We start from the raw sequence: 25,881 nt of genomic DNA, 5'->3' as shown, positions 1-25,881 counted from the left end.
CCACAAGAAAGCTCCCCTCTGCACATCCTTTTCTCTTGGCACCACCCAAATCCAGCTGACATAAAGGGAAATTGGTTCCTTCGGCCTGTGCCCAAACGTCAGAATTGACATGAAGGTTGCTTGAAAAGTTAAATATCATGTTTATCTTTTTAGAGAGCCAAATTACTGTTCCTCAGACAGAAAAGAATTATTCTAGAATTTTCCAAGAAGCGCCATGGATGAAAGAACTTTTCATCCATTAATTATTAAAACTAAAATGGAGTGCACACAGCTGAGCTGAATACAGACTTTCTCTTCCAATTTCAAAATGCGCCCAGAAAAGCAGACATCATTTGCCCCTCAGAGGGACTGAGGCTGGTAACATGCTTCATATAATTGTGCAGACTTGAAATCAAGGCACACGTTTGAAATCAAGACACCTTGGGAAGGACGTGAATGCATAAACTGATGACATAACCCCAGGTTGACAACATAGCATCTCTGGGGCTAACATCCAAGGTTACAAGGGTTACAAGGTTACAAGCCTCTCCACGACTGGCTTCCGGTGGCTTTCTGACCTTGCAAGTGACAACCTCCATGGCGCTCGGCTTACTTCCCCCATTCTGGAAAATGCTGTGTTGCTTTGGTATAAGTTGTGCTACATGTAATAATCACAACAGAACATGAGAAAAACCATACAAGCCCTTGCTGGGGACAAAGCTGGGGTTGGGGGCCAAGATTAGGCTGTGCTTTTTAATTCTAAGTACCAGACAATAGTGGAGGGAGGATGGGAGGGGGGAGCTTCCAGATTAAGAATGGCTCAGCCCTAAGAGTGAGGAGATTCTCTGATGTAACATCCACAGATGTCTAAGGCAGTTCCCTCGATCTCTAGTTTGCAGAAGAGGAAGTGGGAGTTATGAGAAGTTAGGGGGCCATCAGATACTCCCCGACACCAACATTTCTCATGAAACCCTAAACTTAAAGGGCCAGAGGTGATTTACAGCGGAAGACCAGACCCCAGCAGGACAGAGCGGGCCTGATGTATATGCGAGGGCCAGGTGACCAGGAGCTCTCCCCTAGGCTCTCCTGGGCCAGCCTGAGGCGGATGGGGCAGGAGGCTTCTTTTCTTCAGGTAGCCTCAAGGCAGTTAGTTGTGCCTGCTGGAAAAAGGGAAGGAGGCTGCAGCCCACATGCTGTGAGAACTTTTGTCCCCTCCCATGCAACCTGCGCCTTCCCTCCAGCTTTGCAGGAAAGAAATGAACGCATACTAGTAACCCAAGATCTCGGCTACGCGTCCCCTCAGGCACCCTGCATTCCCTCCCTAACTTTCTATAGAGCACCTACTGTGTGTCCGGCCCCATGGCCCCATCCGGATACCTGAGATAAAACAAAGATCTCTCATGAAAAGGTTGCACAACAAATAATGCCCTTAACTGTTGAAAAGACAAGATAGGTAGGTTTTGTTAGTAGCATGTTAGGAAGTGCTAAGTGCTGGGGAAAAGTAGGGCAGAAAATGGGGTATGATGTGGGGTGAGAGCTGATTTTTAGACGGTAGTAAAGTTCGCCTTCACTGAGAAAGTGACATTGGAGCAAAGGCTGGAAGAGGTGAGCGCTGGTGTGTGGCTCTGGGCAGGAAGAGCACAGCCGGAAGAAGGAACAGATCACGTATGCTGACAAGAGGCTTCTAACTGGACAATGTGTTGGTCTCTTAGGCATACTGAAGTTCTTGAAAATCTAACTGTGGTGAGGGTTTAAGCCAGGCTGTGACACTGTGTCAGGATCCAAGCTACCAGCACGTTCTGTATAAACACGGCTTGATGAACCAGGTGCAGAATTCAAGCTGTCTCTGATGAGATTACGTGGGGTTGCCTTGGTGCCACGGGAAACTTCTAAGATCTGACTTCCCATTTCCAACTCACTAGGAATGTCGCAGCAAAGGAAGATTAATGCTTTCTGCACTCTGGTTGGCAAATGGTCACTTGCGAGATAAGATCTTGGCCAAAAGATCCCATTCGGTTCTCGGATTTTCTCCTGGCCTCACATGCGTGCTTCAAAGGAGAAGTGTTTTAGATGTCACTTGCAAGACAAGCACGACATGAAATAACCACGTGAAGGAAGTCCCATGAATGCAGCCAGTAACGGCTCCAAAGGAAGCTCCGTGTTTGGTCACACACACATTAGGTTTGCGTTTTGATATATTTGCTAGCGGAAGGCATTATTGCATGTACGTAATGGGCTTCTGAAGTCTTTAGTGGATCTTTTGCCAGATCGCCTTCCTTACAGGCCTGGATTTGGAGAAGTGTCCCCCGAATCTCACCTCGGCAGGAGAATGCTCCCTGGTACTCCGCCAGAGTGCGTGGCCAGCTAAGGCTTGTCCCCCAACAGAGCACAACTCCCCTCGGACGCTGGGTGAGTGATGAGGGTAGCTAAGCATCCCTGGGGTGCCAAGCAGTTGTTTCTGGACTCACGGAGCCAGCAGATTCAAAGAGCAGCCCTAGGCTGGGATCTGAGAGGGTGAGACCCAAGAGGCCCATCCTCTCCACGGCCCTCGTCCTAACAAAGAGAAACTGAAGTACACACAGTGTTGAAGACGACGTCAAGGTCAAAATCCAAATTTCCTCAATGCCACTCTTGGGATGTTTCCAGCTGCTGGGAGACAGAGGGTCGCTCAAAATGGCACAACCTGTTGGATACCAAATTTGCTACAGAAGTCTGTTCCTATCAGCTAAATAATTATAGACAACCAACGCCGTCTTTGGCCCTCCACCCTTCAGGTGTCCACTTCCCCAGGCTGCCCAAGACAGATGTCCTCAGGACATTCTTTCCAGCCCCTCCTTCTTGGCCCCACAGCGAAGAGCCTCCCCCACCCCCCTTTGAAGAAAAGAAACTGTGTCAAACTATCTTCCAACTGTCTTTGAAGTGGAAAACAGCATATGGAGATGGTTTAGTTTGGGTTCTGAGTTTTCAGAGAAATGCTTTTAGAACATTTCTAATTGGCCTCCACATGAAAGGAGGTATGTCCCTCAGGAGAGGGAGCAGGAGAGAATAATGGAAGATGGCGGAGGTGGTGAGGTGTCAACCAGATGGGGGCCTGGTGACACCAGTACTAAGGCCATCATCTTAAAGGACCATCCAGTGCACCATCATAGAGGGTGTCTTGCGGGACGCTGCCCAAAAAACTCTGCTCTGAAGAAAGGGACCAAATATACTTGGTTAGTACCATAGCGATACACTAGAAAGCTTCCCACCCACTAACAGATGGAAACAGTCAAAATACTAATACTACACTGGAAAACCCTGAATGTCCTTCAGTTGGTGAATAGAAAAACTATGGCATATTCATCCCAGAGAATACTGCTCAATGATAAAGAAGGGATAACAGATATATCAACAATGAAGATGAATCACAAATGCCCTATGCTAGTGAGACTCGCAAGGGACAGAGGCTATGCAGGACTCCATTCCTATGTCATTCTCAAAAAGGAGACTACGGGAACAGAAAACTGATGAGTGCTTGCCGGATGCTGGGGGAGGCAGGGTGCTGGCTACAAAGGGCACAAGCAAATTTGGGGAGATTAGGGAACCGCTGTATATTCTGACTGTGCTACAGGTCACATGACAGCATGCATTTGTTAAAACTCCTGGAATGAATGGCACAATAACTAGTGTAACGGCACTGCATGCATATTATACCTGGAAAAAAAATGCGAAAACAAAAAAAACCAAAAACTAGTAATCGGGAAAAAAAAAACAAAACTCAACAAAGAATTTAAATATTTAATGTGTCCAGGTAAATCTCATTTAATATTTCAAAATAAAGGTACATCTCTGTACAGCTATGGCTCAACTGACTGGTCATGTCCTTCAGAACAACTGACTTCTCATCCTGTGGTGAGAGCAAAAGGGACAGGGAATTAAGCTCCTCAAACATTCAAGCTTGCAGGGGCGTCAGGGACCGTGGGTAGGAAGCTGGACAATGAGCAGAGAAGCCACAGTACCAGACCTTGAGAGCTCTTGGGTGGGAAGAGATGAAAACATACTGAGAAGGAGGTAGACCAGAAGTCCCCAACCTAGACACAGCTGCCTGGACAAAAGAACTATTTCTGCTTTATTTTGGAACTTGGCATTTTGTCATTCATTAATTCCACTCATTTCTGAGCTAAGCACAGTGAAAAATAGAAATGCAGAAAGTCCTAGAACTCCCTGCCCACACAATTGCCCACAATCGCTTCCTTCGGGCCACCTACAGGTTACCAGGGGATAAAAAGGGACCCAGGGAAACCACAGGATATACCAGTCACACCGTTGGGGATGTGAATTGACTGTGACTGGTGCCCCCTGGAATTCTTTGATGAGGTGCTTCTACCAGGGAACCCACCCCTCCTTCATCTCAGGCTTCTAAGAAGGATGCAAGTTCAAGGCTTCCCAACCTTTTCTACCCCACCTCATGGAACACACAGAAATGATGTCTCTGCTGCCTGCCACCTGAGATAACCAGCTTGAGGGAACTGATGCCCTAGCCCTGACACCTACGCCAAGGGTGAGGGGTTCAGCAGTCCAGCACACCTGGAATGCAAGGTTGCCCCTTGATGCTCCTCTCAAAGAGCCTGGGAGAACAGATCCAGAAGGGTCTTTGCTAGTGGGTCTAGAGACTCAGGAAACTGGGTCAAGGCATCTCTGCACTATTCGGAGCCTTTGGGTGAATGACAAACAGGTGCCGCCTCTTCCAGGCAGAGGTCCCTGATCATCAGTTGGATTTCAGCCCTGATGCCCGCCCATTCCTAGCCTCCTCTAGAGCCTCTGGCAGGACACGAAGTGCGGTCCTTGCCTGAGAGACGGGAAGTTCTGTCCTGTGTGCTGCACAGATCCTATCCAACTGTGTCAGCAGGGATACAAATAGACCGTCTTTCAGCAAGTTCAGACAAAGTACTGACAAGCGTGTCTGGGATTCTATTTGAGGTTAGCAAACATAAATACACAGGAGCTCAAATTTTCCTAGAATGAGATTTCCTCAATCTAGGTCAGGCTTATTTCTGAAGCCCCCCACAATTCACATGGACTACTCCAAAAGGCTTCTTTGTTGCTTCCCTATACCGACTGAGGTGCCAGACACCACCTCCCCACCACCCCCCAACTGAATCCAGTTTGTTTCTCAAACCACATTTGATGACCAAATGGCAAAGGGCTCACTATCTGGAAAAAATGTATTTGGAAAAATACCTCATCCTTTACACCCGAATGAGTTCCAGATGGATCATATATTTAAATTTAAGTAACACACCACAAAAGTACTACAAGAAACCATGGAGCTCATTTAATAAATTCCAAGTGGGAAAGGCCTAACTGTGATACAAAACCCACAAATGATGAAAATAAACAATTTGATAAATTTGACATGTTAAAAAAAATCTGTTTGAGATGATAAAAAAGTTCTGGAGCTGGTTAGTGTGATGGCTACACAACCAATGTGACTATACTTCATCATCTGCACACTTAAAAACGGTTAAAATGGAAAATGTGATTTTATGTAATTTTACCATAATACAAAAATGTAACCGTGGGAGGAAGAACACTAGAAACAAAGTCATAAGACAAATGACAGCCTAGAAAAAAAGATGTACAAATCATGTCATAGACATAAAGCTATTTTTTTTTTTTTGAGGGAGGGAGGGGGCACAGGGAGGGAGAGAGAGAATCTCAAGCAGGCCCCACGCCCAGCACAGAGCCCATCTCGGGGCTTGATCTCATGACTCTGGGATCCCCACCTGAGCCAAAATCAAGAGTTGGACGGTTAACCAACTGAGCCACGCGGGCACCAATGAAAGCTCTTTTTCATATATAAAGAGCCCCTACAAATGAATCGAGGTCTACAGAGCTATCAAAAAACGAGCAACTAGTATGAACTGAAAGTTCACACCAAATACAAACAATTCTTAAACACATGGAAAGAAGCTTCCACTCCTTAGTATTTAGAAATTAATGAAACCATGCTCAACAAATGGCAAGAACCCAACAGTTGTGGGAGGAAGTAGGGAGATCGGTTCTCGATTGTAGGTAGCAGCATAGTTAAAAACAACAACAACAACAACAACAACAACAACAACCACCTGGCAATAGCTACCAGAATGACAAGGGCTTATAATCTCTGACCCAGCATTTCCACTTTCGGGAACTTATCCTATGGGTAACTACAACATTTTACACAAGGGTATTCGTTGCAGCATTATTTGTAATACAAAAATTAGGGGGAAAAGTTCATAGATTGGGAGAGAGACAAATACAGTACATCCATAGAACAGAAAGAGGCATTCCTTTTTGTACACTAACAGAATGATTTCTGAGCTATGTTGAGGTTAAAGAAAAAACAAAAAAACAAAAAACAAAGTGCAGAACAAAGTGAACAGCATGATACCATTTCAGTAAAAAACATGAAAATATTTAAATGTTCATTGACTTAAATGTGCAGAGACTATACCTGGATGGATCCCTAGAAGCTGAGTTGCTGGTGCCTGGAAGACAGACAGACAGATGCCACTTCTCCCACCCCACCCCCCTTTGATTCCATGATATGGGAATGCACCAACCACTCCAGAAGACATAAACGGATCTAACTCTGTGTTCCCGAGAACTGGTCATCCATCCCCATTGGCTTACTGATGACTAATGGAAGTCACCACCCTGCTGGACAAGAAGGCCTTCCCTTTCCTAGAAGATGGGGAAGAAAAATGTCAAGTCTCCATGATCTGGAAGAAAGGGACACAGAAGAAGACGCTGTCTCTCCCTTCCTGTTTGCACCACGCTGCATCCCACCAGAGGGCAGGACTCTGTCGGCCCGTTCGGACGACAGACACACTCTCAGTTTCTGGAACCCCTTCTTTCCTGAGTTTCCTCATTGACCACCAGGGACAATGGGGTACAAACTAGTGTCTCAGGAACTGGCTCCCAGTCCCAGCTTCGAAACCTCACTCACCAAAGCTACCCCATACTTCCTGAGTCTCGAACCAGACACTCAGCACTGGGGACTGAGTGAGACAGGCAAGCACCTCCTTCTCAGATCTGAACAATGGAATAGAGGAAGTGTTCCAGCCAGCCTTTGCCAGCTCACGAGAGGGCCCTGTTCATTTCGCAGGAATCTGGAGAGCTGCTTGTTAAACACAGCCACTGTTATAATAATATAGAATCAAACAAAGTCACAATCCCTGCAATGACACCAAAAGCTAAAAAGATAGTTAGCACGATTGTAATTGGCAGTGAAGTTGAAAAACGGCTGAGTGTAATGAATATAATTTGTACCAGGAGGAGAGAAGGTCCAACAGGAGATCACATGTCAGATTTAATGGTGATAAATTTATTGGGAAAAGAATTAGCAACTCCATTTTGTCAAAACATTGTGGACTGGAGGTCAGCCAACACAAAAAATCAAGGAAGGTGTTCATGAGACTCGACTGGCTCTATGGAATTTACAACACACTGTGCATATTTCACTGTTTGTAAACTGCATGTTATGCATCCTTTATATCAAATTTATAATACATGTGTGGACGTGTATATGCATACATGTGTACCCATATTACACGCATTTATGTGTGTACGCGTAAATACACACGCCCACATTTTAATCACCATCGAATTGAACTCTGCTGCCTTGAGCTGTTTCCCAATCAGTAAAAGCAGCATAAAAAAAACACTTCCCACCTACCTTCAAGGGTCGATAAAAAACAATAAAGTTAGAATTCCAGTTGTTACCAATATCCTGACTCTTCCCACCCTGCAGGGGCTGATTTTAAAATACCTGCTCTCAACCGCTTCCCCCTTGTTGTGGGGCTTTCAAGCACCTGTCGTCTTGCCTGTAATCTCTCACCACAGAGGAAGTACAACCCCAGGAACCAGAGCTGTACTCCACTAAAAACGGGTCTCAGGCTGGGCCCTGTCCCTATCTGCTCAGGGGTCCCCCCGGGAGTCGTCCGCAGGTGCTTTCATAGCCCCTGCCCTGGCTGTCCCCCCACTTGCCCCAAGCAGGGGAGACGTGTGCAGCCAATGCCTGTTTTCCCATCAACCCTTTACACAATCCTACCGGAGCTGCCGTTTCGTCTCTCAGGGTGGGATTCCAAGCACTTGCCGTAGAATTAATTTGAAACCGGAATTAAACCCTATCATTTCAGAACACACGACACACCTTCCTATTGGTACTAGAATCAATTCACATCAGCTGAGGAAGAAGTCAATTCTAGGTTAAGACTTCCCTTTTTCCTTTGTGAAGCCCCAGTTTTCAAGCATTATAAAAGCATTATAAAAAGAGAGCAATTTTGACAGACGGATAGCCGGGCAACTGCAGACTGCAAGAAGGTTTGACTCCAAGTCCCTTAGGTTTTCCCTCGGAAACTGCAAATATTCTGGGGCACACAGCTGGGCTGGGGAGGCTCCATTCCCAGGCTCCACACAGCCGGGTGCTGCTTTCTCCGAGAACCACGCTAGCTGTGACCAGGGACAGGTCGGTACCTGGTACACACGGCCTCCGCTTCCTAGCTCTCCTTCTGTCACTGAAACGGGGTCAACCCCATTTTACTCCCACTGGACTCTCACATTTTTAAATACATATGACACTGAGAATATGCTGCATGGTCAAAGCACCAACAGAGTCTGGGGACATCATCACTGCGCTACGGTAGAAAAGATATAGCTCTTCAGTCCACATCCTTCCCTGCAGAGAGCGGTGTGATATGGGGACCTTTACGGGACTGTCCTTTGTCGGTGTTATCCCAAGGATGAAAACACACGATGCATCTTCAGGAACTTTTTCATGATTATTTGTCCGCCTTGGAAACTCAGGAACTATGGCTGCAGTCCTTCCCTGCAGAATTTTGTGATTATGACCAGTTAAAGGAACCGATCATCAAACAAGAGATATTTCCAGAATATCTTCTTGCAAGATGCTGCGAACAAAAGAACTGTGACATCTTGAAGGTCTTCCAATCCAGGGCGTGCGCGCGCACGCGCACACACACACACGGAGAGCCAACAGTGCAATGGTGGGGAGTGTAAAAGTTGTATGAGTGTGCCGGAGAGGAACTGCCCCCAAGGTTCGCAAAAGGAGGGCATCGCTTTGAAGTGGGATGCTCTGCTCAGGATGACCCTCTGGGGGAAAGAGTATATACACCCAGAATCAGGAGGAGCGCTGAGAGTCCCCAACAGTGACGGGGGGATTCTGACCACCTGCACCACAGAGGACATACAAGCCCAGCATCAGTCCACCATTGCCACCGATGGATGTCCTTTTCCTGATTATCTATCCTCCATTGCCTCCATCTGTCCAACTCCACCCGCACCCCCAGTGCATTCTTCACTCTTCTCTGCCCAGGCAGGTGGCTGCTCCCCCACCCCCACATACTGCATCACTGGGTCTCCCCGCAGGCGGTTAACGGGAGGTGCTGGCAAGAGGTTGGAGGGGAAGAGAGGGAAGTCAGGGTGTTTCTTCCCTAAAATGGTGTGTGCTGGTAGCTCTCCTCGGGGGTCCAGCTCAACCTCGGCAGGTATGAGACCCCCAGACTGTTGTATACGTGGCCATTCCATAACCTTCGCCTGAACCCTTGGGAGTGGACTCATTTCCTGCCAGCACCGTGACGGACACATTTCCTTTTTCCACAACACTCCCAAGCCACAGCCCTTTCACACCCTCCCCCACTGGCAAGCTTCCCCCAGGTGACTTCTCCACTAGTGGCCCTGTCCCCAGGGAGCTGGGAGCCCTGGCAGGGCACTCGCCACACCTCCTGTCAGGGAAGCTGCCAGACCGGATCTTCTACCTTTAAAAGCCCCTGCTAGAAGGAAGGGATCTAGGAGCCAGTACTCAGCCATAGGGGTCCCCCATGGTCACACATGGTATCATCCACTCCGCTAGAGAGGCAGAAACTGGGGGCTAAAAGAAATGAAAAGAAAAGTAGGAGTTCTCTAGCTTTGACTTAAAATTAGTGACCAGTATATTAAAAAAAAAAAAAAAAAGCCAATACCTATTAAGCAGGTTAAAAACAGAGTCCTCAACACAGGAGCAGAAAGCCACCCCTGGGAGAGAGCCGGGTGGACAGGGGTCAGGCAGCAGGGGGAGCCTGGCTGTGACTCCCAGCAGCCTGGTCAGCATGCAGGGGCACAGCACAAACCAGGGCATTAGCCACAGGTGGCTCCCACGGCCAAGGAGGGAGTAATATCTGGAAGTCTGACCAGCAGCCTCTCTAGGTCTTCCTCACTGTCAGCCCCAAGCCAGGCTTCTGGGACACGGCAGACCCATTCGCGCCAGGGACAGCATGTCAGAGAGCACCTACCCCAGACCTCCTGCTCACACCACCTGGCCGCCCGCCATACTCATTCCCCAGCTCTGGATACCAATTTCAGTAGCTTCCTTCAAGGGCATTTTCATTGCTCCCTGGGTGCAGGATCCTGCTTACCTATGACCAGCTCCAACCCTTGGGCCCATGAGTCAACGCTTCCCTGTCTCAATCCCGGAGCCCAGTCATTCTCAACAGGAAGTGGGGAGGGGGTGCCCCTCAACAGACAGGGAGCAATGTTTACAGACATTTTGCATTGTCACAGCTTGGGGGGTGGAGGGCACTACAGGCATCCAGTGTGCCGCTAAGCATCCCCCAGTGTACCAGACAGCACCACCACGAAGAAGGATAGCAACCAAATGGTCACTAGCGCCACGGGAGAAATGCCTGGTGTCGAAGGAACACAGCGAACCCACACTGAACGTATCAGAGGAGCTGACATTCTGCTGGATGTTTCATGGATGTTTTAAGGTTTTTTAAAACTTTTTTTTTAAAACTTAAAATAAAACTCGAGGAGCCTGGATGGCTCAGTGGGTTAAGCCTCTGCCTTCGGCTGGGGTCATGATCTCAGGGTCCTGGGATCAAGCCCCGCATCCGGCTCTCTGCTCAGCAGGGAGCCTGCTTCCCCCTCTCTCTCTGCCTGCCTCTGCCTACTTGTGATCTCTCTCTCTGTCAAATAAATAAATAAAATCTTAAAAATAAATAAATAAAGTTCTTTAAACCTCCCTCCCAAGACAGTGACCAAGACAAAGAACACAAAGTGAGCTGCACCGCCCACCACCCAATTTCCAGACACTGCTTAGCGGTTTGGGCATCGAGTGGTCGCTTCTGCCATTTTATACACATTATCTTAGGGCAAGATCTTCCTGAACCTCAGTTTTCTGATCTGTAAAATGTGAGTAACAATACCTACCTCCAGCTCCCGGTCTAGATGGGTTCCCCGTAAATCTGTTTCCTGGTCTCCCGCTTCACACCTGATTTCCACTTGCTTCCCGGGAATATAGGGACAGAGACACAGGGACACACACAGCTGCTCAGGCTCCCACCCACTTACATTATTATATCCCCACAAGAATCTGAATAAATGAATGAAAAAAAAAAAAAATCAATGACCCCTCTAGGTCCGAATGACCGTTCCCTGCCCGAACAGAAACAGGTTTCTGTACTTGGTTTCTCTCACGTCTTACTTGGGCTTTCTATTATCATTGGTTGTGCAAAGTCTGTCCACTCTGCGTGGTTGGAAACTTGTTGAGATTAAGTCAAACGAGTGCTGGGCCGTTCACATGTCCAGCCAAGCCCGGGGGGAAGGAAGAGACGATGAACAGATAATACGGCTCACGTGACAGTTTTGTTTCACGGTCCACTTATGTGGCCTGTTTATAGTCACTACGCCATTCCCTGACATTTCATCTGAACTCGCCTTCTAGACTCAGCTTCCAAGTATTTTCCTTTACAGATTTGTGAGCATCTAATTTCACTTTCATAAACTAAAACTATCCACTCAATGGGCCTGAAGAATAAGGCATCGCCCTTTAAAAGTGGCCTCTTGGGCAGCAGCCATGTTCCCTACACAAACGAGACCCCAGCCCAGGGGAACAAGGACGGGCACTCCAGTGTGTAAGTGGGCATTCACTCCCAGCAGCTGGCGGAGCCTCCTGGCCATTAAGTGAGTCCTAACAATTCAGTCTTTCAGCCACCAACCTAATAGGCTTTTCTTGGCACGGGCAATTTGGGCTTCGCCAAACACTCATTTTCACATCTTAAATCAGTACGTGTCAGAGCTAAATGGAGGCTCGGCTCTGCCACAGGTCTTGTGTTCTGAGGCAAGCTCATCTTGCTCAGGAACTCGGGGGCCCGCACACTCACTGCAGACCTCTTTTTCCATAAAGATCTGTGACAAAAAGCAGTGGTTTGTGTCTCTGATCAAATGCCTGGGGTCTTCTCTGGCTGCTTAGGACTACTTTTTAACTTAAAAAGCAGCTAGAAAAATGAAATGGGCTTTTCGGAACTCAAGGACAGCACAGGAAAGCTGAATCTGCATGCTGCCACGTCCCGGGTTCCGAGTAAATGCCAGGAGGACTAACCCTCGGAGCACTTCTGAGCAGCTGACACCTGGCTTCCCTGGACACATCTCTTTCACAGAACCTCCTTGACAGAAGCTTCTCCCTCCCTCTTCCCATGGCATCTGGATGGATTTTCTTTCCTTTCTTTTCTTTTCTTTCTTTCTTTTTTTTTTTTTTTTAAGGATTTTATTTATTTGAGAGAGACAGAGAGAACACCAGCAGGCGGCGGGGGGGGGGGGGGCGCAGAGGGAGAAGCAGGTTCCCTGCTGAGCAGGGAGCCTGATGGGGACCTTGATCTCAGGACACTGAGATCATGACCAGAGCCAAAGGCAGACGCTTAACCCACTGAGCCACCCAGGCATCCCTGGCATCCTTAACCCACTGAGCCACCCAGGCATCCTTTCAAGATGGTATCTTATCCCCAACAGCCCACTTTTTTCCTTTTTTTTAAAGATTTTATTTCTTTATTTGACAGAGAAAGAAACAGCAAGAAAAGGAACACAAGCAGGGGGAGTGCAAAGGGAGAAGCAGGCTTTCCGCTGAGCAAGGTGACTGATGCGGGGCTCGACCCCAGGACCCTGGGATCACGACCTGAGCCGAAGGCAACCACTGAACGACTGAGCCACGAACGCGCCCCAGCAGCCCACTTTTGAATGCCCAGCTAAATTCCTTATTTGTTTCTCAGGAACTCCGAAGAGCCATTTACCACAACATGAGGCCAACTTGCAGAGGGAGCCCAGCACATAAACCGAGTCCTGTGTCAGTGCCCACCAGCAAGGGGCAGGCACGCCTACAAGGGTGGATCAGATGAACAATCAGATGAACAAAGGCGAGCTTGGCAGAGTGAGCCCACCCTGCAGGCTGAGTCAAAGGTGGAAGAGAATAGAGAAGAGAAGGCGGAAGAAGGGAACTAAGGAGTGAGCCCTCACCCCCCACCCTACCGCTAGGTGTCCAGGCCAGAACCTGAGCAGGGAAAGGAGAATGAATGGAGACAAGGTACAGTCCTGTCACAGAGATTCAGAAGCGTGTCATATAGTGCCCTCTCCCTCGTTCCTTCTCACTGTCTCCATCTTGTTAACCAGCCACCATTTCTTAAGCATTTACTGTATGCCTGGTACCAGACCAAACACTTTACACACATTACCTACAATCTCACAACGAACTTAGGAGACTGGTATGATTACTGTTCCCATTTAATGGATGAAAAAACAGAGTCCAATGAGTTTCCCGAGGTAACAGCTGATGCATTGTGGAATCAGGGATTTGGGTCCAAAGCTCTGAACCATCTTCTAATTCCTGCATATGTACCTTCATTAAGCAAATAAGTAAGACCTACTGTGTGCTTACCTTAATCCCACCCAAGAGTAGTGACATAAGAAGCCACGTCCTCTACTCAGAAGACGCACAATCCATAGGGAGAGCGGAGAATCACAGGCAGAACCCAGTTGCGTAAGCCCACCAAGTGGCTGCTTCTTCATTCCGAATTGTTAAGGAATACAGAAACCAAGGAAGACAGGCTTCCTGGTGACCTAGCCAGGGACATGCTCTGGAGAAGGTGGGGCTGCCACTCCAGGTCATTTCTCCAGGCGATCGCTCTTCTCTCATGTAGATCACTTTTTTAACTTATCTTCATCAGAGAGAGAACAATGCTTCTGAAGAGGAGATGAGACCTACACAGGGTGGTCCCTACAAGTCAACGATATTCAGAAAACAGGACACACTCGTTCAACCCCGGGATCACATTCGGCCAAACCCAGGGACTTCACGCTTCCACACACACCACCCCGAGGCCTGCCTCGCCTGCCCACTGCTGTATTTGCCACGCACTGCCAACTCTGTGTCAAGGGAGCGGTGGGGAGAGTACGGACCGATAAAACTTTATCCTGGAAAATATTCCGCTTGTACTCACCCACCTCCTCTCCCAGACAACTGAGCCAGCCGCCTGCAGCTCTACATGAGGAAAAATATGGGGTGGTACCCAGGGCCAGTCCTCACCAGGGAAAACTGTAAATATCCTCCAGCTATCCCAAAGCTTGTTCCAATTACAGTGCAAAGAAATGCCAAGAACAGGATACCAAGTTGTCACCTGATAGGCTCACGGCCAGAAGGGATGACAGGTTCCAGCAGCACAATGTTGGACAGATGACATCTGGGAGAAAAAGGAGCGGGAGGGCCTCAAGTCAGCCCGGCCTCGCTCAGAGCAGCCCAGTGCCACAGCACTCACGCCGGGAGAGGAGCTACTCATGTCTTGCGGAGGGGAAGGAAGCTAACCCGTGCTCAGCAGGAGCCAGACGAGCTCCTGAGGACTAACTCGGTAGAAGTTTCTGGCTTCAAGGACAACAGCTCACATGCTGATTCTAGATACTCTGAGTGGCAAAGACAATATTTAGAGAGACAGCTTTGTATAATCGCGCCCCAGGTGTACAGGAGAAACCCCAGGCAGGCTCTGCTTTCAAATTATACTGATTTATATCCCAATAAAATGGCATTTGTAAGGTAGCAAGTGACCTGTTAGCGGTTTGGGTTTGGGTTTTGCTTACCAAATTTCTACAGACAGCTCATTTGTGTATCATGTACGAGTGAGCATCTCAGACATCAGCAGCTGGCTGGTCCAAGTCTCTTCTCGACTGCATCTGAGACACACACACATACCTACACTGCTCATCTAGAAACCACAGACGACACCACCAACAAGAAAAAAACTGGAGCTCCGCACAGATGAGGCAAAGCAACTTCTCGGGGGAGGGTGGGAAGCAAAGGACTCAGTCAGCTCCAACAACTGATCTCTTCTGCCCCAAGCCACTCCCTCTTTGTCCCAACAGATCCCTCCGTCTTGTTCCTTGCCTCACCCAAGACCTACCTACCCTCTGCACATGCAGCCTGGTCACAGGCTGAGGAAGAGCTAATCCTTTTCATGACAGATCGAAAAAGGGGCACTGCTTATTTTCCCTACATTTCTTTTTCATTTTCTTTTTTTTTTTTTTTTAAGATTTTATTTATTTATTTGACAGAGAGAGAGAGAGAAAGAGCGATCACAAGTAGGCAGAGAGGCAGGCAGAGAGAGAGAGGGGGAAGCAGGCTCCCTGCTGAGCAGAGAGCAGGATTCCGGCTCGATCCCAAGATCCTGAGATCATGACCTGAGCCAAAGGCAGAGGCTTAACCCACTGAGCCACCCACGGGCCCCCTACATTTATTTTTCAACTGGAAAATTCTACCCTCAAGGGCCTGCACCATGAGCACGGAAGATGGAAGTAAGGTCTCAAAACTTCTGATTTTTTAAGTTACAAAGAAAACTGCGTGGTTTCAAAGGCAGGAAACACCAAGCTTCAGAAAGAGCTCTTGAACTACGGGAAAGAATGGAAATTAGCTCATTCCTTGCAGGTGAACACTTACAATATCCATACTACTTGAGAGAAACCAGCCTCATTCGTCACATTAGATCATAATAACAATAATTAGGTAGTTTTGACAGAAAATATGTCCCCAAAGAGAGGCCACACTCAGAGCCAAATTTCCCAGCTGAAAACCATCAATAAAAACTTTTCAAACACCAGAGATCAGCAGTTTCCAGCATTCATTTGCTCAAACATTATGTTCCTCATCCAAAGTTGAATGTGTTTATAAAGGGAAAAAAAAAATCTACAACATTCACCCCACCTCCTCTCCTGACATCTCTGAACATATACAGTTGAATAAAATTCCTTAAGCTCACACTTGAAAGGTCATATAGAACAGGGGGGTGAGCCCCACGGTCATTTCTCAGGGGGAGGTAACATGACACTTAAGTGACCACAGTGTGACCTGTAAGCCATACGAGCTTCTAATGTCACCTAAAAATTTTGAGAGAGGCAATAAACAAGGTGGTTACCTAAGAAAGATTTATTATACAGACCCAGTTGTTTTTTTTTTTTTTAAGATTTTATTTATTTATTTGACAGAGAGAGATCATAAGTAGGTGGAGAGGCAGGCAGAGAGAAAGAGAGAGGGAAGCAGGCTCCCTGCTGAGCAGAGAGCCCGATGTGGGACTTGATCCCAGGACCCTGAGATCATGACCTGAGCTGAAGGCAGCGGCTTAACCCACTGAGCCACTCAGGCGCCCCAGACCCAGTTGTTTTAATCCCATTTAGATATTGTAGACAAACTGGATGGCAATTTTTTTTCCCTCCTCTCTCTCCTGACTGTCCATTTAAAGGAATTCATTTAGAATGTTAATAAAGTGATAAATTGGGTTTACTATAACTAATTATAATGTCATATCATTTCTTTCAAGGCTGAAAGATGAGGCTTTCTGTTGAGATAATTTAAAAACAATTTAGTATTGCCTGCCACGTAAAGGCTCAGGTAACTGCACAGCAGCCCTACCCCAGACAGACCAGCGCCACTTCGTGAAACACGAAATAGTTTGTCACTTAGGGGATGGCCCACCGGGCAGAGCCGTGACTCTCACACATGATGTTACTCAAAGTTCAGTAATACGAAGAGTGTGTTCTGTGAACTTTCTAAAAAGCTGAACTATTAATTTAGGGAGCTGGGTCAAACCATGCCACACACGAATATCACTCATAACCGTGGGGCACAAGGGAAAATGAAAGAAGTTTCTGTGTGCAACAAAGTGGCCAGGAGAGTTCTGAGCTCAGAGTAAGCCTCTGGCTGGGGGGAAGAATCCAGCCTTCAGGGAAGTTGGCTACTAGCTGCTCCTAACCACCCTCTCCAAGGCAGATATTAAAAACGGATTGGTAGTAGCTGGCTTCCCAGATCACCTCTCTTAAATATCTTGCCAAATCCTAACTAGCGTAAAGAACATTCGAAGCAGGCCTGGCCAGGGTTTGGGCCCACCTCTTGCTACCTACTAACCAGCTGCTTGAGACACCGACCCTGTCTAAGCACCGACCAGATGAAATGGGAAGGGAGGACCCACAGATGACTCCCATCTTCTTCCAGGTCCCGGTGCAGAGGGGTCTTCGATAAGGCATGCCCATTCTTTCCACCAGGATGTGGCTTCTTTGTCTCATGATCAGTAATAGGTTTCTGCTAAAATCATGTTTTATTGCATTCATACAAAATACCTGGCTAGCGTAGGTACACATAGCACCTGCCTAGAATTCAGGGTGAAAGCTGGTAACACATCGCCCTGTAGGAAGACAGGGAGCCTTCAAAGGGGTCAGACGATGTAACTGACCTTGTAGCTCACAGGGCTTAGGCCTTGCCCTCCCACGATACCATCTCCAAGGGTATCCAGCAACACATGTCTGCCTCTCCACCCAGATGCTCTCCTCAGCCCCACTCCACCTGGGAGGAAATGGTCTTTGCCTTTAAAGGATCACAACTTTGCTAGAAGGCCAGAGAACGTATTCACCCTGTCACCTCCCCTTTTAAAACCTCCATATGTAATTACTGGAATTAATCTAAGCACCCATCTCTGTGAGCCTGCTGCGTGTTTTCCAAGGCTTTGGAGAGGCAGCCAGTGTTATGGGGCCTTAGGTTTCCAAGCGGCTTGGTAAGATACAGGCTTGGGGTAACAGGGAATGGGGGGACTGAAGAGTCAGGTTCTTGCTTCTCGCCTCCCTAGCAATAAAACCTCAACCCTCTATGTTTCTGGCCCCATTGGACCTAAATGATGCCCGCCTGGGTGGTCCAGGGATGCCTTTCCAGTGCTGGCAAGCAAGCATCCAGCCAAACTAAACTGCCCCTCACCGCCATCACTGTGCCCTCCCTTCACAGCCTGGAAGACCATGATTAGAACGTCCTAAAATGCACAGAATTCAAAGTCACTGAGTGCAGAATGTAGTCAATGATGCCATAATGGTGCTGTACAGTGGGTGACAGAGGACGGCCACCCCCGTGAGCATACCATAACACACAGAGCTGTCAATCACTATGTTGTACACCTGAAATGAATGTAACATTGTGTGTAGACTACAGTTCAACTAAAAAAAAAAAAATCACTGAACATCACCTCTAATGCATCTATTTGAACCTTATCTCTCTTAAACCTTTGCAGCCTCTCCTATCAGAGGAAACATCTGAGGGCACACGGAAGCAGAAAGTCAAATAAAAAAAATCACATTCAGCGCAGTCCTACTGGATGATCTCCCTTGTCAACCAGGTGGGCCTGAGATCCCCCCCTTCCAAAGGGAAAACAGGCCAAGAAGTCTTTCCTCCTTCCAGCCATGCAGGACTGCCGTAATTCTATGAGCCCACCCAGTGATCCGCAGCAAACCAAATGAAAGACGTATGCTGACTCCTGGAGTTTAGGACAAAGCCTTACTTCAATTAAACTGCCTATGAATCATATGCCAGAATGAGAAAGTTTTAAATTTGAATTATTAAGCTTCCAGCCACCATCCGAACTGATGTAAATTATCTAAAGCTCCACTTTGTTTCGGTTAAAACGGACCTTGGGCTTGGACATTTTGGCTGCGGTGCATATTACTGTCCAGGCACAGAGAAGTTTCCACTCTTAGGAGTTGCAGCCCTTGACCTCCTAAGCTCATCCCCGCCGGGGTCATCCCTTACTGAGGGCCATACGTACGTACATGCATGTGTGCATGTGTGTGTGTGTTCACAGTGCTTCACATGCAACAATCTATTCATCCCATCAACAAGCGTTTACTGAGCGCCTACTGATGAGTATCTAAGTTGGCCTTAGAGATACACCCGATGAGCAAGTCCAAGGTCACAGCCCTGGGACAACCTGTGAGGAAAGCAGGTAATCATCTAAACAGTGACTCTACAATGTGGGAAACACTGGGATGGGGACAACAGGTTATTAAAAACAATACCTCAGGCAGGGACAGCGTGTCAGGTGTTGACGGCCACAGTCTCTCATTCCCACAACACCTTACAAAGGTAGGCGTCTCCCCACTTTCCAAATGAGTGTCCCGAGGCTGTCTCACACCGCACACTGCCTCTCTATCAGCATGAGCGCCCACATCATCATTTAGGTCTTAAAACCCCATCATGGTCCCAACGCCGCACCTGGCCACCCACACGGCTTGTCCAGGCACTGATCCAGATGTCACCCGGTGTTACACAGCACACTGCATGCCCTGGGAAGAAAAGACCACGGAGCTCACCACAAGGAGCGCTCCAGCGGGCCACGAGAAGCAAGAGAATAATGACAGCACAAAGCAAGGACCCAGCATGGCACGACAGTCTGTGGTCGAGTACCAGCAGAGCGGAGTGCTTCAAGGCAGCAAGTCTGAAGGAGAACTCACTGGGAAGTTCTTCAGGAGGCAGGACCCGGGTCTTAAGATCATGTGAGGTCAGACGGTGGGAGAGGAAAGCGGTGCTCAGCGAGATGTCCAGAAGGCTCCCACGTTAGGCTGAACCACCATGTAAGGGGAGCCCGAGGGCAGGACAAGCCAGCCTGCTCCAGCTGCTAAGAGAGGCAAGGGTAACCCGGGGGGTTAAAAGTGACGCAGCTATTATGGTTCCATTCACAAGAACCCCTCCCAGAAATCACTCCATGGGATGGAAGCAGTGCTTTATGGATGGAGAGTGAGACCCCAAAGGGCCTCCTGGAGTCAACACAAAGTTGAAGACTCACCAAACCGTCTTCTAAGCGGGGGGAGGGTGCTCACGACAGGAGTTTGGACTCAAGTGGGAAGGACAAGGGCAACATCAATGTGCCTCCCCCGCATGACCCTTTTCCCAGAAGGCCTCCGTTCCCAAAATTGGCAAACAGAAGCCTCAACAAAAATTGACTTGCAGGCAAGTTATTAGCCTGCCTGGAACACCCACATGTGTCGGTCAGTCCTGCAGATCATATCTGCCTTGGTTTAATGCTTTACTGCGGATTAAAATACTTCTACATGTGTTAGACTATGTGATTTTCAAAACAGCCACAACATAAGCACTGAGCCTCTCACTTTATTTTTTTCTAAGTTTTTATGTATTCATTTAAGTAATGTGTACACCCAACACGGGGCTCAAACTCACAACCCAGAGAACAAGAGTCACATGCTCTTCTGACTGAGCTAGCCAGGCACCCGTAGACCACTTGTTTTAAAAATGAAGATCCTGAGGGGAGCCTGGGTGGCTCAGTGGGTTAAGCCTCTGCCTTCGGCTCAGGTCATGATCTCAGGGTTCTGGGATCGAGCCCCGCATCTGGCTCCTTACTCAGTGAGAAGCCTGCTTCCCCCTCTCTCTCTCTGCCTGTTGCTCTGCCTACTTGTGATCTCTCTCTGTGCCAAATAAATAAATAAAATCTTTAACAATAACAACAACAACAAAATGAAGATCCTGAGGGTCAGAGAGGATAAGGGACTTACTCAAGGTAATTAGCAAGTTGCAGAGCCAGATTTTGAAACAGGATCTCTGTCCCGGGGTCTGTCTGCTGGATCATTACTGCGACAATCAGAGTACTTTATAAAGTTCTTAACAGGGACAGAGAGCTTTTATGGCAGTCCCGGGCAGTCCACACAGACACACAGACAGACACTCGTACATAAGGTACTCTGTTGGTTTTCCTACAAGTAAAGCAATAATAGTAATAATATCGAGCGCACCCATCTCACCTCCTCTGGCTATGGACTTGGTCTCAGCATATGCATAAGCGAAAAGAGTACCTATTATTTCAATGACTCCTAAAGACATGCCGGTCAAGTGTAGAATGTATATTCTAGGTATATTCTGGGTATAACTCACTGATCACAGGGGCCCTGCATCTGTGCTCCTTATCTGCCCATTTCCATTTCTGTGCTCTTTCCTTCACCTCTGTCTTAGCTCAGGACTTGTTTTCAGGAAGTGGTTATTTCCAAGGCAAATGTAAAAACCGCAGGGCTTGGGAAAAAAAAAAAAAACAACTTCCCCCTCAAATCAACCATTTTCCTCATTTTCAGGAAAAGCAAAAGCAGCTGTATCGGATGGATGGAATATATATTTTATTTTAAAATCCCCCAACTCCCAGTTTCTCAGAGACCTCTCAAATCCACAGGTCACACAAATTAAATCAGCCCATCAACGAGGTGTCAATTAGTCTTACATGGTAGGGAGAAAGTTCTACACAGAAACGGGAGACCAAGACAAAAGTCAAAGCTAAATGTAGTGAGAACGTAGAACGCCACCTCCCAGCTCAGAGGCAGAGGGCCTGTCATCTAGCCCACTAAGTGAAGATCACAAACCCTCCCCCCCGCACCAGCCTTAGGGAGACTTCGGGTTTTTTTTCTTTCTTTCTCATAACACATAATTCTACCAAAAGATCTTACTGAAAATAAGGTCATATACAATCCTTTAAGCAATCGGCTCACCTAATTTTAATCACCCCTCTTTTTAAGAGAATTTCTATAATGAGGCCACACTACACAAATGGAATTAAAATATATTTCTTCACCATTTTTTTCCCAGTGGGGAAACACAAAGGAAAACTCCATATACCACTCGCTTTGCTGAAAACCACAGGAATAAAGTGATTTAATTCTAGTTTAAACAAGTACTTCAACCACACACCCTTAAACCTTAATCTTAAACATATCCGTGAAATATGATTTTTCAGAACTTTCCTTTTTCCTTATTCCCTCAGAAAATCTCCAGTATATTATAAGCTCCTCCTAAATGCAGGCTCTCAGTGACATCCTGAGTTGATATTAAACACATACAGAAATACTTTGTTACAGTAACCTTTTAAAAATGGCTTTTAGGGGCGCCTGGGTGGCTCAGTAGGTTGGGCCTCTGCCTTTGGCTCAGGTCTTGATCTCAGGAATCCGGGATCAAGTCGGGCTCTCTACTTAGTGGGGAGCCTGCCCCCCCCCACCCACTTGTGATCTCTCTGTCAAATAAATAAATAAAATCTTTTTTTTTAAATGGCTTTTAGGGGAGCCTGGGTGGCTCAGTCGGTTAAGTGTCTGCCTTCTCAGGTCATGATCCCAGGGTCCTGGGATTGAGCCCTGAATCAGGCTCCCTGTTGGGGGCGGTGGGGGGGACCTGCTTCTCCTTCTCCCAGTCCCCCTGTTTGTGTTCCCTCTCTCGCTATGCCTCTTTCTGTCAAATAACTAACTAAAATCTTTTTTAAAATGGCTTTTATTCCCCATTCTTATCTGAACTTGTAAAAAATTTTTGTTAAGCTCCACACTGGAAATTCCCATTAGGTAACCTAGGGTGTGGGTGCTTTTGAATTTCCTTCTTTAAAAAAAAAAAAAAAAGAGCTTAGGATCGGGACATCAGGTGAATATGGAAAAATACATATTTTGATACAAGTATAAGTAAATACACACTTTCTGTTTGTTTCAAGATCATTCACTCAAAACATATCCACTAAAATCAAATCCTTATGTTGAACCTAAATTAGGTGTGAAAACTGGGTTTTGTGCTACTTAGACCAGAGCTCAACACATCCTGTCAAATAACCAGTCAAGGGGAAACTGAGCCAGCCCTGAGACGCCTCAAAATAATCATTCTTTGTTCACCAGAAACTGAACGACTTTGCCCTCAGAGTCACAGCTCCTGCAACCAATGGAAGTATGCTCTGAATCCAGATAGCCATATTAGATTCTCAATCTTTTATCTGTTACAAATTTAACATTGTAAAGGAAACCAAAGCAACTAGGAACACCAACGGGGTAATTAAATCCCTGGCTGGAGGAAGTTTCAAAATCCAAACCCAACACCAACATCGGGCAAGTCGCCATATATGACCTACCCATACTTGCTCGCGTTACTCTGAAAATTCAAAGAGGGAAAGCATGAATATTTTAAATCCTACTAATTCGTCGGTATGCTGTTCAAGTCACGTACAAGACCTAACACCAGATGCAAATATATCTTACTAAGCTTTTGCCTCATCTCGGAACTGCAAAAGCTGACAAGAATTACTGCAGACAATTAAATCTGTTCCTGTCCAGGGGTCTTGATCAATACCGTATGCAGCATAATCTAGCACTGAAATTGCCTCTTCCATCATAGCCCTTTGGATTAGCGGCTTTATTTCTGGACCCCAGGACGCGCTGGGCTAGCAACTCTTCTCTATAATTTGCACATCTCTTGGAAGGGAGAGGGAGCCGCCTGATTCAAACTGCGTTTGTCTACCGCCCACTGCCCCGAATATTATGCATTCGCACAACCCAGTAGCATGCGCTTCCGGCACCCCCTCCCCCCGTACCTGCCAAGTTCCTCGCCGGTGTCGTAGTAATCATCCACGTTTTCCTGCCTGAACACAGTCATGATAAACTGTCACTCCTCACCAAAGCCCAGCGCACTTCAGCTCCGCTTCCCACACCATCACCACCGCTCCTGCGCCTCCGTGGGCCCCTCATGCATCAGTGTCCAGTCCTTTAAAATAATAGCAATAATAATAATACAATGACAACCCGAAAACGAAGGAGTCCTCGCCAGCTAAAAGCCCCTCCCGAGGACCACCTCTGCCCGGCTGCCCCGCCCCGCCGGGTGGAGAGGCGCACCCTTTGTTAAACCCGCGCCAGGGATGTCCCCCGGCCCTGCATCGCCGGCGCGCGCGTGGAGCCGGGCACAACCGCACGCCGAGGTCCGCGTCGGCGAAAGCACGGCGCTCGGCGCGGATCGGAACCGGCTCCGGAAGTGACTGGCCTCCCCGCCTCCCCTCTCTCCACACACGCACGCCCACCCCGCTCCCCACCTCCGGGAGCGCCGCGGGAGAATGAAGCCTTCGCCCCGGCGGAACGCGCCTCGCTGGAAGCATCCCCCTCCGGCCTGTGGCGGCTCAGCGGCCCCCGCGCCACCTCTCGGCTCCCGCACTCCCCGGCCGCCGCGGCCACCCCCGCTCCTCCCTCGAGCCAGGCAGTCCCCAGAGGCACATTCCTGGCGACTCCCGCCCCGTTACCCGGCCGACCCGGCGTACGGCCGCCCGGGGGAGCAGGGGAGGAAAGGGAGCTGCCGAGGGAGGCGCGGTCGCCCGCTCCCGGTCTCCGCGCCCCGACACAAAGCGCCCGGCCCGGCCCGCGCCACCTGTTCCCACCCGGCCCTCGGGACAGAGGGAGCCTCCTGGCTGCGACCCCATTTCTCCCCGCAGTCCAGCCGCCCCCTCCTGGGCCTTCCCGGTTGCCCTGGGCGCAGCCCCGGCAAACCCCACCGCGCCGCCGCCGCGAAAGCAAAAGCAGGCGGCGGGGCCCGGGAGGGGCCGGGGAGCGCGCGCGCGGCCACTCACCGCGGGCGCCCGGGGAGCTGCCCGGGTCCCTCCGTAGCTGTCGGAGGCCGACCGAGGGCGCCAGCGCCGGAGACGGGCGGCGGCGGGAGCGCGGGGAGGGAGCGAGTGGGGGGCGCGGATCCCACGCGTCCGCCCCGGCGTCGGCTCGGTCGGGCGCTCCCCCTCCGGCTCGCGAGCAGCCCCTCGGCTCCTTGCCGCCTTCCTGGCGGAGGGCGGCCGGCAGGCGGCCAATGGGGACCCCGCGGGCGGGCTGGCGGCACGGCCCACCCACCTCCGAGCTACCGGCCCGGCGGGCGCTGCGTTTTCTGCCCAGCGCCGACTGCTCCTCCCCGCTCCGCGCTCGGGGCTCGCTGGCGCGCTCTACCGCGCACACCCCCGCACAGACCCACTCACCCACACCCACTCACCCACACCCACCCTGGAGCCGAGGGAGCGCCGCGCGCGTCGTGGGCGCCCCACCTGTGCACGCCGCTCGGCTGCCCCCTTCCGCCGCGTTCCAGAGAAATGCGACTCCTTTCGTCCTGCGAATGGGTCCTGAGCGCCCGGCATGTGCCAGGCATGGTGCTTGTCCCCGGGAACTCAAGAGACCAAAATAAAATTTTAAAAATCCCTGCCCTCGTGAAACTTAAATTCTGGTGGAGAAGATAGAAAAGAAATATGTAAGCAAATGAATAAGACCATTTCAGAAGAGATCAGTTCTAGGGATACAGTAACACAGGAGAATGGGATAGCGGAGGGCAGGGAAGGAGTGGGTCGAATTTACTTGCCTTTCCTCTCCGGAATAGATGTTTTGAGCTGAGATCTGAATGATAAGGTATGCAAACAGAGAAAAGATTGAGGTCTCAGAGGACCAATGAGCAATAGAAACGAAGGGTTTATGTGTGCTCTTCAATATGGTATAGGCTATTGATAGACTTGAAAAGTGGCTAGTCCCAAATGAAGTGTTCAAGAAGTGTGAAATGCACATCGGATTCCAAGACTGGGTATAGAAATAAGAATGAAAAGTATCTCGTGGATTTTTTTAAAAATAACTACATGTTCAGATGATAGTATTTTGGATATACTGAGTTAACTAAAATCTATTATTAAAATTAATTTCACCTTTTACTTTTTAACTAGAAAACATAGCACTACCCTTGCGGCTTGCATTATGTCTCTGAAGAGCGTGCTGGTCTACACAGAGACCCCCACAGAGGGATCTCCTAGAGACTCCTCCACTCTCCTTTTCTTACCCCATGTTCCCATCAAGACTTTGGGTCTGGGAAAGAAAAAGGATGGTTTCCCATAGAGACTCCTAGAGATCCCCAAACAGGAAAGCTCCTACATGGAAATATACCTTACTGCTTAGAATTGTAGGCACTATGTGAGCCCTCTGAGATTTCAGAGTTATATCACTGTTCAAGTA

General features: G+C 48.6%; 1 protein-coding gene across 6 annotated transcripts in view; it reads right to left on the bottom strand.

Moving 5' to 3' along the window:
* DAPK1 (death associated protein kinase 1) overlaps positions 1–25,003 on the bottom strand; it is a 174,617-nt gene extending 149,614 nt beyond the window's left edge. Inside the window, exons 1-2 of one of the 6 annotated variants that reach the window (XM_047699206.1) lie at positions 24,894–25,003; positions 23,457–23,626 (exon numbers count right to left, since the gene is read on the bottom strand). In XM_047699206.1, coding sequence (XP_047555162.1) covers positions 23,457–23,518 — 62 coding nt within the window. In that variant the 5' untranslated portion in view covers positions 23,519–23,626; positions 24,894–25,003. The other 5 variants (XM_047699210.1, XM_047699209.1, XM_047699205.1 and 2 more) reach the window with 5 other exon arrangements.
* Between the last annotated feature and the right edge of the window lie 878 nt (positions 25,004–25,881).

This window comes from Lutra lutra, chromosome 13, assembly GCF_902655055.1.
Source record: "Lutra lutra chromosome 13, mLutLut1.2, whole genome shotgun sequence".
Lineage (NCBI taxonomy): Eukaryota > Metazoa > Chordata > Mammalia > Carnivora > Mustelidae > Lutra > Lutra lutra.
This window is presented reverse-complemented; position numbering and strand designations above follow the sequence as displayed.